Source organism: Astatotilapia calliptera, chromosome 10 (genome assembly GCF_900246225.1).
Source record: "Astatotilapia calliptera chromosome 10, fAstCal1.2, whole genome shotgun sequence".
In the NCBI taxonomy this organism is placed as follows: domain Eukaryota; kingdom Metazoa; phylum Chordata; class Actinopteri; order Cichliformes; family Cichlidae; genus Astatotilapia; species Astatotilapia calliptera.
The window spans coordinates 18,597,607-18,610,228 of NC_039311.1; the positions used below are offsets into that span (position 1 = coordinate 18,597,607).

The following is a 12,622-nucleotide window of genomic DNA, read 5'->3' on the forward strand; positions in this document are numbered from 1 at the left end:
TTAAATGTGCATAAATTCCTAGATTTTCTTTCAGTGTTCTGTAAAATAGAAGTAAACAACTGTCTCGAAGAAAAAAATGCAAAAAAGCCTGCAGTATTGCCCACAAACATAATTCAGTATTATTTGTAATTAAAAATTTTATGACAACATTCAACAAAAAAAACAGTCTCCAGTCTAAACTAAATCCTTTTGGTAGTTACTGTTTGACACAACAGATGTGTTGAAGTACAGAAACTGACACTTTGTCAACTCCGACTTATCTTCCACGACTTAAAAACCTAAAAACTTTGTCTTTTTTAATGTATCATTTGTAAACTTAAAAACACACCGAGTCAAGTCTTTGTTAACATCTTGTCATTTTATTCTAAAATGGGAAACTCTCAAATGATGAGTCTTTTTATAAAGTCATTCATAATATGTTATTGACCGTTTTCTGTAATATTTCTTTTTGGCCTTTTTCAACTTTTTATTCAATAGGCACAGTGTAAAGAGGACAGGAAAGCAGGGGCAGAGAGAGGGGAAGACATGCGGCAAAGGGCTGCGAGGGGACTCGAACCTGGCTGGCCACTGGCATGTGATTACCCGCTTAAAGCTAACCGGTGCCCTATTGAGTCGTTTTAACAAAAACAAAACAAAAACAAGCAAACAAACAAAACAAAAAAGACACAAAAAAGAGATGCAAAAGATTATTTTACATGCTCAAAAATATTATTTTCATTTGAGATCAATTTTACTTGTAAACAATCAATCAAATATATTTATATTAAGAACGAAAAAACAATTCCATGATCATCAATTTTGAGTCAATTTAATAAAGAGATGGTAATGAAATATATACCATAGACTTAAACCAGTGGATACATAGTCAGAAATCATAGCAGTTTACCAAAAAAAGTAAACGTCTGTCTCCAAGCAACAGAGTAAATAACAAAAAGAATAAATGAAAAAAAAAATAGGAAAGGTGGTTATAATGGTGTAGGATACCTCAAAATACATTCAGAAGCAAGTTACACAATCAAATTGTAAAGATTTCTATCCATTTTAATCAGATTTTATACTTTGTTAATCTACTCATTCCACTGACAAACTTAAGGTGAAAACTATCATAAAACCTTTTTCTTATTTCCAAATAACTGCTCGATGTATGAAAATAGGCCTTATTTTAAAAGCGATAAGTAAGGCCTTGCTTACACAGAGTTGGAGTAATGTTTTACTCAGTTCCATTTCTGCAGAAAAAGGAGCTGCAGACGAGGCCTCCTCCCAGGAACAGAAGGACGGTGGTGAACCAGCCAATGTAGAGCGCGGCTCCCAACTCCATCTTTCTACGTACCCCAAGATCAGGACCATAAGTAGACTGGGTATGATGAAAATAATCATTGATGGTGCTGGTGGTCCAGCTGACTGGTGTGAGAAAAAAGAAGCCTGCAATGAGGAAGGCAATTCCAGAAGTCAGAGCCATATTGCTCCTATGCCTTTCGTCTGGCACAAAGTTCATAAAATTTCTCCCAGCCGCACCAAGCAGGATCCCAAGGACCTCAATGATAATGGCAATGATGATAAGTGCTCTGGCAGCGTTCATGTCTGCAGGTAACCGTATATACTCGTTCCCCATGCAATGCATTTGACCTATTGGTAAGATCACACATGTCTTCCATAAACCCTCCACAATGCACACGAGCATGTTGTAATCTTTGAAGGCTGTCATGATTCTCCATGTGGGGAGAGCACAGCTTATAATGCTTCCCACGAAGGCGATACAGGCCAAAGCCAGGCCTAGAAGCTGTCTTTCGCAAGCCACCATAATGAAGCTCTGTGACTCTCTCCAAGGACCAAAGATGATGTGTTCAAAGGAGGTTCACAAATTTATCTGAAGAGCTCAGAAGGAAGTGGTTATCATTTCATCTTTTTACTCGGAATTTGACTGTGGCTTCCTCTTTAACTGTGAAAATGCAAGTAGTATTTGATTGCATCATACTAAATATGAATTATGAAAAATGCTACATCTTCATTACAATTATAGTTGTATTGTTAACTTTTTAATATTTAGAACTTCATGACAAACTAGTCACTAAGTAAGTTAATTCAGTGCAAATAAAGAAAATGTGTTCATTATCACTGAAATGTGTGAGATTTATTCAAAGAAGATAGTAACATAGAGTTTCCAGGAAGAATTTATATCTTTCAGAGTGACTTTATTGATGGTTGAGGGTCAACTTGTTGAAAAAAAGTTTGAACAATAAAGTGTGTTACATGGAGAGTGGCCAAAAGTTCCCTGGCTAGATGCTGATTTTGATTCCTAAGCAAAAAGTGCAGCCTAGCCTTGCTCAAAGCCCATAGAAAATGTAAACCAAGTACACCAATGTAACTTTCTGAGTGTATTGGCAAACCTGGGCTACATTTTTCATGGGATTTCGCTTTGCTGCATGATCATCAGACAAGCAATCATCTGTGGGCCAGGAGTGGTAATTTATGAAAAAAAAAACCCTCAAACAAACACTAATCTTCATTTTCAATAAGTTTAATAGCATTTATTACATCATAGACAAAGTATTGCCCACAAACATAATTCAGTATTATTTGTAATTAAAAATTTTATGACAACATTCAACAAAAAAACAGTCTCCAGTCTAAGCTAAATCCTTTTGGTAGTTACTGTTTGACACAACAGATGTGTTGAAGTACAGAAACTGACACTTTGTCAACTCCGACTTATCTTCCACGACTTAAAAACCTAAAAACTTTGTTGTCTTTTTTAATGTATCATTTGTAAACTTAAAAACACACCGAGTCAAGTCTTTGTTAACATCTTGTCATTTTATTCTAAAATGGGAAACTCTCAAATGATGAGTCTTTTTATAAAGTCATTCATAATATGTTATTGACCGTTTTCTGTAATATTTCTTTTTGGCCTTTTTCAACTTTTTATTCAATAGGCACAGTGTAAAGAGGACAGGAAAGCAGGGGCAGAGAGAGGGGAAGACATGCGGCAAAGGGCTGCGAGGGGACTCGAACCTGGCTGGCCACTGGCATGTGATTGCCCGCTTAAAGCTAACCGGTGCCCTATTGAGTCGTTTTAACAAAAACAAAACAAAAACAAGCAAACAAACAAAAAAAAAGGCACAAAAAAGAGATGCAAAAGATTATTTTACATGCTCAGAAATATTATTTTCATTTGAGATCAATTTTACTTGTAAACAATCAATCAAATATATTTATATTAAGAACGAAAAAACAATTCCATGATCATCAATTTTGAGTCAATTTAATAAAGAGATGGTAATGAAATATATAACATAGACTTAAACCAGTGGATACATAGTCAGAAATCATAGCAGTTTACCAAAAAAAGTAAAGTCTGTCTCCACGCAACAGAGTAAATAACAAAAAGAATAAATGAAAAAAAAAATAGGAAAGGTGATTATAATGGTGTAGGATACCTCAAAATACATTCAGAAGCAAGTTACACAATCAAATTGTAAAGATTTCTATCCATTTTAATCAGATTTTATACTTTGTTAATCTACTCATTCCACTGACAAACTTAAGGTGAAAACTATCATAAAACCTTTTTCTTATTTCCAAATAACTGCTCGATGTATGAAAATAGGCCTTATTTTAAAAGCGATAAGTAAGGCCTTGCTTACACAGAGTTGGAGTAATGTTTTACTCAGTTCCATTTCTGCAGAAAAAGGAGCTGCAGACGAGGCCTCCTCCCAGGAACAGAAGGACGGTGGTGAACCAGCCAATGTAGAGCGCGGCTCCCAACTCCATCTTTCTACGTACCCCAAGATCAGGACCATAAGTAGACTGGGTATGATGAAAATAATCATTGATGGTGCTGGTGGTCCAGCTGACTGGTGTGAGAAAAAAGAAGCCTGCAATGAGGAAGGCAATTCCAGAAGTCAGAGCCATATTGCTCCTATGCCTTTCGTCTGGCACAAAGTTCATAAAATTTCTCCCAGCCGCACCAAGCAGGATCCCAAGGACCTCAATGATAATGGCAATGATGATAAGTGCTCTGGCAGCGTTCATGTCTGCAGGTAACCGTATATACTCGTTCCCCATGCAATGCATTTGACCTATTGGTAAGATCACACATGTCTTCCATAAACCCTCCACAATGCACACGAGCATGTTGTAATCTTTGAAGGCTGTCATGATTCTCCATGTGGGGAGAGCACAGCTTATAATGCTTCCCACGAAGGCGATACAGGCCAAAGCCAGGCCTAGAAGCTGTCTTTCGCAAGCCACCATAATGAAGCTCTGTGACTCTCTCCAAGGACCAAAGATGATGTGTTCAAAGGAGGTTCACAAATTTATCTGAAGAGCTCAGAAGGAAGTGGTTATCATTTCATCTTTTTACTCGGAATTTGACTGTGGCTTCCTCTTTAACTGTGAAAATGCAAGTAGTATTTGATTGCATCATACTAAATATGAATTATGAAAAATGCTACATCTTCATTACAATTATAGTTGTATTGTTAACTTTTTAATATTTAGAACTTCATGACAAACTAGTCACTAAGTAAGTTAATTCAGTGCAAATAAAGAAAATGTGTTCATTATCACTGAAATGTGTGAGATTTATTCAAAGAAGATAGTAACATAGAGTTTCCAGGAAGAATTTATATCTTTCAGAGTGACTTTATTGATGGTTGAGGGTCAACTTGTTGAAAAAAAGTTTGAACAATAAAGTGTGTTACATGGAGAGTGGCCAAAAGTTCCCTGGCTAGATGCTGATTTTGATTCCTAAGCAAAAAGTGCAGCCTAGCCTTGCTCAAAGCCCATAGAAAATGTAAACCAAGTACACCAATGTAACTTTCTGAGTGTATTGGCAAACCTGGGCTACATTTTTCATGGGATTTCGCTTTGCTGCATGATCATCAGACAAGCAATCATCTGTGGGCCAGGAGTGGTAATTTATGAAAAAAAAACCCCTCAAACAAACACTAATCTTCATTTTCAATAAGTTTAATAGCATTTATTACACCATAGACAAAGTATTGCCCACAAACATAATTCAGTATTATTTGTAATTAAAAATTTTATGACAACATTCAACAAAAAAACAGTCTCCAGTCTAAGCTAAATCCTTTTGGTAGTTACTGTTTGACACAACAGATGTGTTGAAGTACAGAAACTGACACTTTGTCAACTCCGACTTATCTTCCACGACTTAAAAACCTAAAAACTTTGTTGTCTTTTTTAATGTATCATTTGTAAACTTAAAAACACACCGAGTCAAGTCTTTGTTAACATCTTGTCATTTTATTCTAAAATGGGAAACTCTCAAATGATGAGTCTTTTTATAAAGTCATTCATAATATGTTATTGACCGTTTTCTGTAATATTTCTTTTTGGCCTTTTTCAACTTTTTATTCAATAGGCACAGTGTAAAGAGGACAGGAAAGCAGGGGCAGAGAGAGGGGAAGACATGCGGCAAAGGGCTGCGAGGGGACTCGAACCTGGCTGGCCACTGGCATGTGATTGCCCGCTTAAAGCTAACCGGTGCCCTATTGAGTCGTTTTAACAAAAACAAAACAAAAACAAGCAAACAAACAAAAAAAAAGGCACAAAAAAGAGATGCAAAAGATTATTTTACATGCTCAGAAATATTATTTTCATTTGAGATCAATTTTACTTGTAAACAATCAATCAAATATATTTATATTAAGAACGAAAAAACAATTCCATGATCATCAATTTTGAGTCAATTTAATAAAGAGATGGTAATGAAATATATAACATAGACTTAAACCAGTGGATACATAGTCAGAAATCATAGCAGTTTACCAAAAAAAGTAAAGTCTGTCTCCACGCAACAGAGTAAATAACAAAAAGAATAAATGAAAAAAAAAATAGGAAAGGTGATTATAATGGTGTAGGATACCTCAAAATACATTCAGAAGCAAGTTACACAATCAAATTGTAAAGATTTCTATCCATTTTAATCTGATTTTATACTTTGTTAATCTACTCATTCCACTGACAAACTTAAGGTGAAAACTATCATAAAACCTTTTTCTTATTTCCAAATAACTGCTCGATGTATGAAAATAGGCCTTATTTTAAAAGCGATAAGTAAGGCCTTGCTTACACAGAGTTGGAGTAATGTTTTACTCAGTTCCATTTCTGCAGAAAAAGGAGCTGCAGACGAGGCCTCCTCCCAGGAACAGAAGGACGGTGGTGAACCAGCCAATGTAGAGCGCGGCTCCCAACTCCATCTTTCTACGTACCCCAAGATCAGGACCATAAGTAGACTGGGTATGATGAAAATAATCATTGATGGTGCTGGTGGTCCAGCTGACTGGTGTGAGAAAAAAGAAGCCTGCAATGAGGAAGGCAATTCCAGAAGTCAGAGCCATATTGCTCCTATGCCTTTCGTCTGGCACAAAGTTCATAAAATTTCTCCCAGCCGCACCAAGCAGGATCCCAAGGACCTCAATGATAATGGCCATGATGATAAGTGCTCTGGCAGCGTTCATGTCTGCAGGTAACCGTATATACTCGTTCCCCATGCAATGCATTTGACCTATTGGTAAGATCACACATGTCTTCCATAAACCCTCCACAATGCACACGAGCATGTTGTAATCTTTGAAGGCTGTCATGATTCTCCATGTGGGGAGAGCACAGCTTATAATGCTTCCCACGAAGGCGATACAGGCCAAAGCCAGGCCTAGAAGCTGTCTTTCGCAAGCCACCATAATGAAGCTCTGTGACTCTCTCCAAGGACCAAAGATGATGTGTTCAAAGGAGGTTCACAAATTTATCTGAAGAGCTCAGAAGGAAGTGGTTATCATTTCATCTTTTTACTCGGAATTTGACTGTGGCTTCCTCTTTAACTGTGAAAATGCAAGTAGTATTTGATTGCATCATACTAAATATGAATTATGAAAAATGCTACATCTTCATTACAATTATAGTTGTATTGTTAACTTTTTAATATTTAGAACTTCATGACAAACTAGTCACTAAGTAAGTTAATTCAGTGCAAATAAAGAAAATGTGTTCATTATCACTGAAATGTGTGAGATTTATTCAAAGAAGATAGTAACATAGAGTTTCCAGGAAGAATTTATATCTTTCAGAGTGACTTTATTGATGGTTGAGGGTCAACTTGTTGAAAAAAAGTTTGAACAATAAAGTGTGTTACATGGAGAGTGGCCAAAAGTTCCCTGGCTAGATGCTGATTTTGATTCCTAAGCAAAAAGTGCAGCCTAGCCTTGCTCAAAGCCCATAGAAAATGTAAACCAAGTACACCAATGTAACTTTCTGAGTGTATTGGCAAACCTGGGCTACATTTTTCATGGGATTTCGCTTTGCTGCATGATCATCAGACAAGCAATCATCTGTGGGCCAGGAGTGGTAATTTATGAAAAAAAAAACCCCTCAAACAAACACTAATCTTCATTTTCAATAAGTTTAATAGCATTTATTACACCATAGACAAAGTATTGCCCACAAACATAATTCAGTATTATTTGTAATTAAAAATTTTATGACAACATTCAACAAAAAAACAGTCTCCAGTCTAAGCTAAATCCTTTTGGTAGTTACTGTTTGACACAACAGATGTGTTGAAGTACAGAAACTGACACTCTGTCAACTCCGACTTATCTTCCACGACTTAAAAACCTAAATACTTTGTTGTCTTTTTTAATGTATCATTTGTAAACTTAAAAACACACCGAGTCAAGTCTTTGTTAACATCTTGTCATTTTATTCTAAAATGGGAAACTCTCAAATGATGAGTCTTTTTATAAAGTCATTCATAATATGTTATTGACCGTTTTCTGTAATATTTCTTTTTGGCCTTTTTCAACTTTTTATTCAATAGGCACAGTGTAAAGAGGACAGGAAAGCAGGGGCAGAGAGAGGGGAAGACATGCGGCAAAGGGCTGCGAGGGGACTCGAACCTGGCTGGCCACTGGCATGTGATTGCCCGCTTAAAGCTAACCAGTGCCCTATTGAGTCGTTTTAACAAAAACAAAACAAAAACAAGCAAACAAACAAAAAAAAGGCACAAAAAAGAGATGCAAAAGATTATTTTACATGCTCAGAAATATTATTTTCATTTGAGATCAATTTTACTTGTAAACAATCAATCAAATATATTTATATTAAGAACGAAAAAACAATTCCATGATCATCAATTTTGAGTCAATTTAATAAAGAGATGGTAATGAAATATATAACATAGACTTAAACCAGTGGATACATAGTCAGAAATCATAGCAGTTTACCAAAAAAAGTAAAGTCTGTCTCCACGCAACAGAGTAAATAACAAAAAGAATAAATGAAAAAAAAAATAGGAAAGGTGATTATAATGGTGTAGGATACCTCAAAATACATTCAGAAGCAAGTTACACAATCAAATTGTAAAGATTTCTATCCATTTTAATCTGATTTTATACTTTGTTAATCTACTCATTCCACTGACAAACTTAAGGTGAAAACTATCATAAAACCTTTTTCTTATTTCCAAATAACTGCTCGATGTATGAAAATAGGCCTTATTTTAAAAGCGATAAGTAAGGCCTTGCTTACACAGAGTTGGAGTAATGTTTTACTCAGTTCCATTTCTGCAGAAAAAGGAGCTGCAGACGAGGCCTCCTCCCAGGAACAGAAGGACGGTGGTGAACCAGCCAATGTAGAGCGCGGCTCCCAACTCCATCTTTCTACGTACCCCAAGATCAGGACCATAAGTAGACTGGGTATGATGAAAATAATCATTGATGGTGCTGGTGGTCCAGCTGACTGGTGTGAGAAAAAAGAAGCCTGCAATGAGGAAGGCAATTCCAGAAGTCAGAGCCATATTGCTCCTATGCCTTTCGTCTGGCACAAAGTTCATAAAATTTCTCCCAGCCGCACCAAGCAGGATCCCAAGGACCTCAATGATAATGGCAATGATGATAAGTGCTCTGGCAGCGTTCATGTCTGCAGGTAACCGTATATACTCGTTCCCCATGCAATGCATTTGACCTATTGGTAAGATCACACATGTCTTCCATAAACCCTCCACAATGCACACGAGCATGTTGTAATCTTTGAAGGCTGTCATGATTCTCCATGTGGGGAGAGCACAGCTTATAATGCTTCCCACGAAGGCGATACAGGCCAAAGCCAGGCCTAGAAGCTGTCTTTCGCAAGCCACCATAATGAAGCTCTGTGACTCTCTCCAAGGACCAAAGATGATGTGTTCAAAGGAGGTTCACAAATTTATCTGAAGAGCTCAGAAGGAAGTGGTTATCATTTCATCTTTTTACTCGGAATTTGACTGTGGCTTCCTCTTTAACTGTGAAAATGCAAGTAGTATTTGATTGCATCATACTAAATATGAATTATGAAAAATGCTACATCTTCATTACAATTATAGTTGTATTGTTAACTTTTTAATATTTAGAACTTCATGACAAACTAGTCACTAAGTAAGTTAATTCAGTGCAAATAAAGAAAATGTGTTCATTATCACTGAAATGTGTGAGATTTATTCAAAGAAGATAGTAACATAGAGTTTCCAGGAAGAATTTATATCTTTCAGAGTGACTTTATTGATGGTTGAGGGTCAACTTGTTGAAAAAAAGTTTGAACAATAAAGTGTGTTACATGGAGAGTGGCCAAAAGTTCCCTGGCTAGATGCTGATTTTGATTCCTAAGCAAAAAGTGCAGCCTAGCCTTGCTCAAAGCCCATAGAAAATGTAAACCAAGTACACCAATGTAACTTTCTGAGTGTATTGGCAAACCTGGGCTACATTTTTCATGGGATTTCGCTTTGCTGCATGATCATCAGACAAGCAATCATCTGTGGGCCAGTGGATTTTGTAACATAAGACTTTACTGTGACGGTGCTGACTAGTTATGATTTGGTGGTCTTTCTGAAAAAAGGTCTGAATAAAAAGGAATCTGATTTGTGAAATCAGGGGCTTTTGCATGCAATGTGTGCAAATGTGTGTGAATAAGAACCACATGTGGTCGTCTTTGCTCCAGTTTCACTGTGGCAACATGAAATGCTCTGAACAATCATTAATCTTTTTAATTTCTTTTTTTTTTTTCTCCTTGTTTGTACTGTTTATTGTTGTATGTTACTTTTAATCTTTATGTTTATGTTTTACTAAGAGTTTTCTTCTTTCATTTCCCTCCTGAATTCCCCTCTTTGCCCCTCTGTGTCTCTCTACGTGAGTGTGGTTTTGGTTCCTCTTTCTGTTTGTTTGATTCCTTCCTTCCTTTTGAACGTTAGACCCACATGTAACTTACAAAGACCTGAGTCTTTGTCAGGTTGTCAATGTTTTCTCATGCTGATGTTAAACGTGGGGGGAGAAGGGTTAAGAAAAAAATGAGTATTGTTGAAAAGCCATCTTTTTTGATGCAAGTTTTATATTAATGTTACTGTCAGACATTATTGAGATGATAATTCAGTCCAGTATTGGCTAAATTACTTGTTTATTCCCTTCATTCATCACTGGTTTTAACTAAAAGCTTTTATTAATGCAGAGCATCGTTATCAGTGAAGGACTGCAGCAGTGAAGACAATTCACGAATCAACATGCTGAGCTGAAGTTAGCTACCCCATAAAAGTGGTCAACTTTAAGAAGAAATAAGTCAAAATCTTATGAAATTAGAGAAACTTTGGGTTAGTATCTTTCCCAGGAAAAATGCAAAATTCATGCAGACTGAGAGCAGGCAGGGATCAAACCACCAACTTTCCAGCTCCAGTAGAATTTGGCATATCAACATTACAAATAAAAATAATAAAAATAATTATAAAAGTGCAACTTACATTACAAATAAGTAAAGTTTGTACAACAATACAACATGTTTGGTTTCCTGCATGTGTTTTCCAGAATCCATTTTGTTGTCAAATTTCATTACATTGTGCATTAGGTGCAAATTATAGATTTATGTATTGACTTCCTTGTACGGACGCTGGCAAAATCAGAGTCTACAGACAGACCAAAATGTTTCGGTCACAAGACTCTGAGGAATATTTTCAATTGGACCTTTAAATCCCCCACCACCACCAACCCCGCATGCAATTTTGTGCATCCCCAACCAATTGACATAGATTACCTGTCTAAGAATCTGATTTCACTGTTAGACTGTCAGACCTACCTACTTGTCTTGAAGAAGAACTCACTCATAAGCTAACTTTCAATGCTGCTGAAACAGTAAAATTAAATTCAGTTGTTCATTTATAGGAACATCAATTTTCAAGGCAGTCGGTCAAAAAACAAAGTTAAAGAGATCTAACCGTCTAGAATTAAATATTCAGCAGCAGTGCAAAGATGATTGAGAGCATATACACAGACCTTCTCCAACACGCTGTATGAAAAGTGGAGTTTGCTAATTACATGTGATGTGTGCAATTCCTTCTTTTGCTTTCTGAGTCTGCTGCTTCAAAGTCTTCTTACCCAAACACTTAGGACCACCACAGGTGGTCAGGACTTAAGACACAGAAAAGTGGAATTTGGACAATAGCATGAGGCTACACCTTTTTGGAAGGCTTAGCATAGCAGAAGAGTTGGATGAAGGCTATCAAATTATCAGAATAAAGCACAACAAAAAAATCACATCATGTCTAGACTCATAGTAGTAGAAGATACTTGCCCCAGTTTGACTTGTGTTGAAGTGTTTATGTTTATTTAAAATTTGTGTAAATATTTATGTTTTAAAGGGTTTTGTTTTTCCATAGCAAACATTTAAAAAATATTTGTGCTGATTTAAGATTTGTGCTTTTCTAAGATGCTTTACATTGTTTGACCTGTCGTTCACTCGCCAGCCAGCTAGCCCTGGTTTAGAAACACAATCAGGTACTAGGTCACCTGTCCACTCAACAGGATGTATTACTCCTGTCATGGGCCTGGGTCTGAGGACCCATGGTTCATGTGTGCGTTATGGACTTCTGTACTTTTGCAGGTCTGTTTTGGGACTGGCAGTCCCCGCTGGTTTACAGACCATGTTTATTTGTTGTGTCCTAAGATAAGATAAGATAAGATAAGCTTTATTAGTCCCACAAATGGGAAATTTGTTTTGTCACAGCAGGAAGTGGACAGTGCAAAAGTTATATAGCAAAAATTAGAATACAATAAGAATAAAATATTGTACACAACTGTACAGAATAGAATAAAATAAAATACTATATATGTCACAATACGGCTGTGTGCAGGCAAGAGTAGGACCCAAACGCAAACTCACAGAGTCAAAAGGTAAACTCAAAAAAAACACAGCTTTATTGCTGGCGTGAAGTGGGACATGAAAAACAATACAAAATAAACTAAACTGGGAAAACTAAAGCACAAGGAGCCACAGGGAAAAATCACACAGCTATGAGGGAGGACGCAACACTGACAAAGAGAAACACAGAGCTTAAATACACAGAGGGATAACGAGGGAATGAGACACAGAAGGGGAGCACAGCTGGGAGTAATCAGGCTGGACGAGACAAGGGAAGCAAAACTAGAAACACTCACATGAGACATGGACCTACAAAGTAAAACAGGAAACACACTGACTGGATTCTAAACATGCAACTTAACAGCAACAGGGGAGACAGAACATAGGAACCTGAAACATGGTACAAAACATCACAGTGGACATAACATGAAACACAGGGAATCCATAT

The 12,622-nt window shown here is 36.7% G+C and overlaps 4 protein-coding genes across 4 annotated transcripts; all 4 read right to left on the reverse strand.

The window, feature by feature from the left end:
- Positions 1–685: 685 nt before the first annotated feature.
- LOC113030870 (claudin-4-like) lies at positions 686–2,472 on the reverse strand. The gene has a single exon (XM_026182629.1). The coding sequence runs from the start codon at positions 1,799–1,801 to the stop codon at positions 1,211–1,213; it is 591 nt and encodes a 196-aa protein (XP_026038414.1). The 5' UTR covers positions 1,802–2,472; the 3' UTR covers positions 686–1,210.
- Positions 2,473–3,126: 654 nt separating this feature from the next.
- On the reverse strand, positions 3,127–5,575 carry LOC113031143 (claudin-4-like). Its single transcript, XM_026183073.1, has one exon. The coding sequence runs from the start codon at positions 4,252–4,254 to the stop codon at positions 3,664–3,666; it is 591 nt and encodes a 196-aa protein (XP_026038858.1). The 5' UTR covers positions 4,255–5,575; the 3' UTR covers positions 3,127–3,663.
- A 4-nt stretch (positions 5,576–5,579) lies between these two features.
- On the reverse strand, positions 5,580–7,378 carry LOC113031145 (claudin-4-like). The gene has a single exon (XM_026183075.1). The coding sequence runs from the start codon at positions 6,705–6,707 to the stop codon at positions 6,117–6,119; it is 591 nt and encodes a 196-aa protein (XP_026038860.1). The 5' UTR covers positions 6,708–7,378; the 3' UTR covers positions 5,580–6,116.
- A 654-nt stretch (positions 7,379–8,032) lies between these two features.
- Positions 8,033–9,806, reverse strand: LOC113031144 (claudin-4-like). Its single transcript, XM_026183074.1, has one exon. The coding sequence runs from the start codon at positions 9,158–9,160 to the stop codon at positions 8,570–8,572; it is 591 nt and encodes a 196-aa protein (XP_026038859.1). The 5' UTR covers positions 9,161–9,806; the 3' UTR covers positions 8,033–8,569.
- Between the last annotated feature and the right edge of the window lie 2,816 nt (positions 9,807–12,622).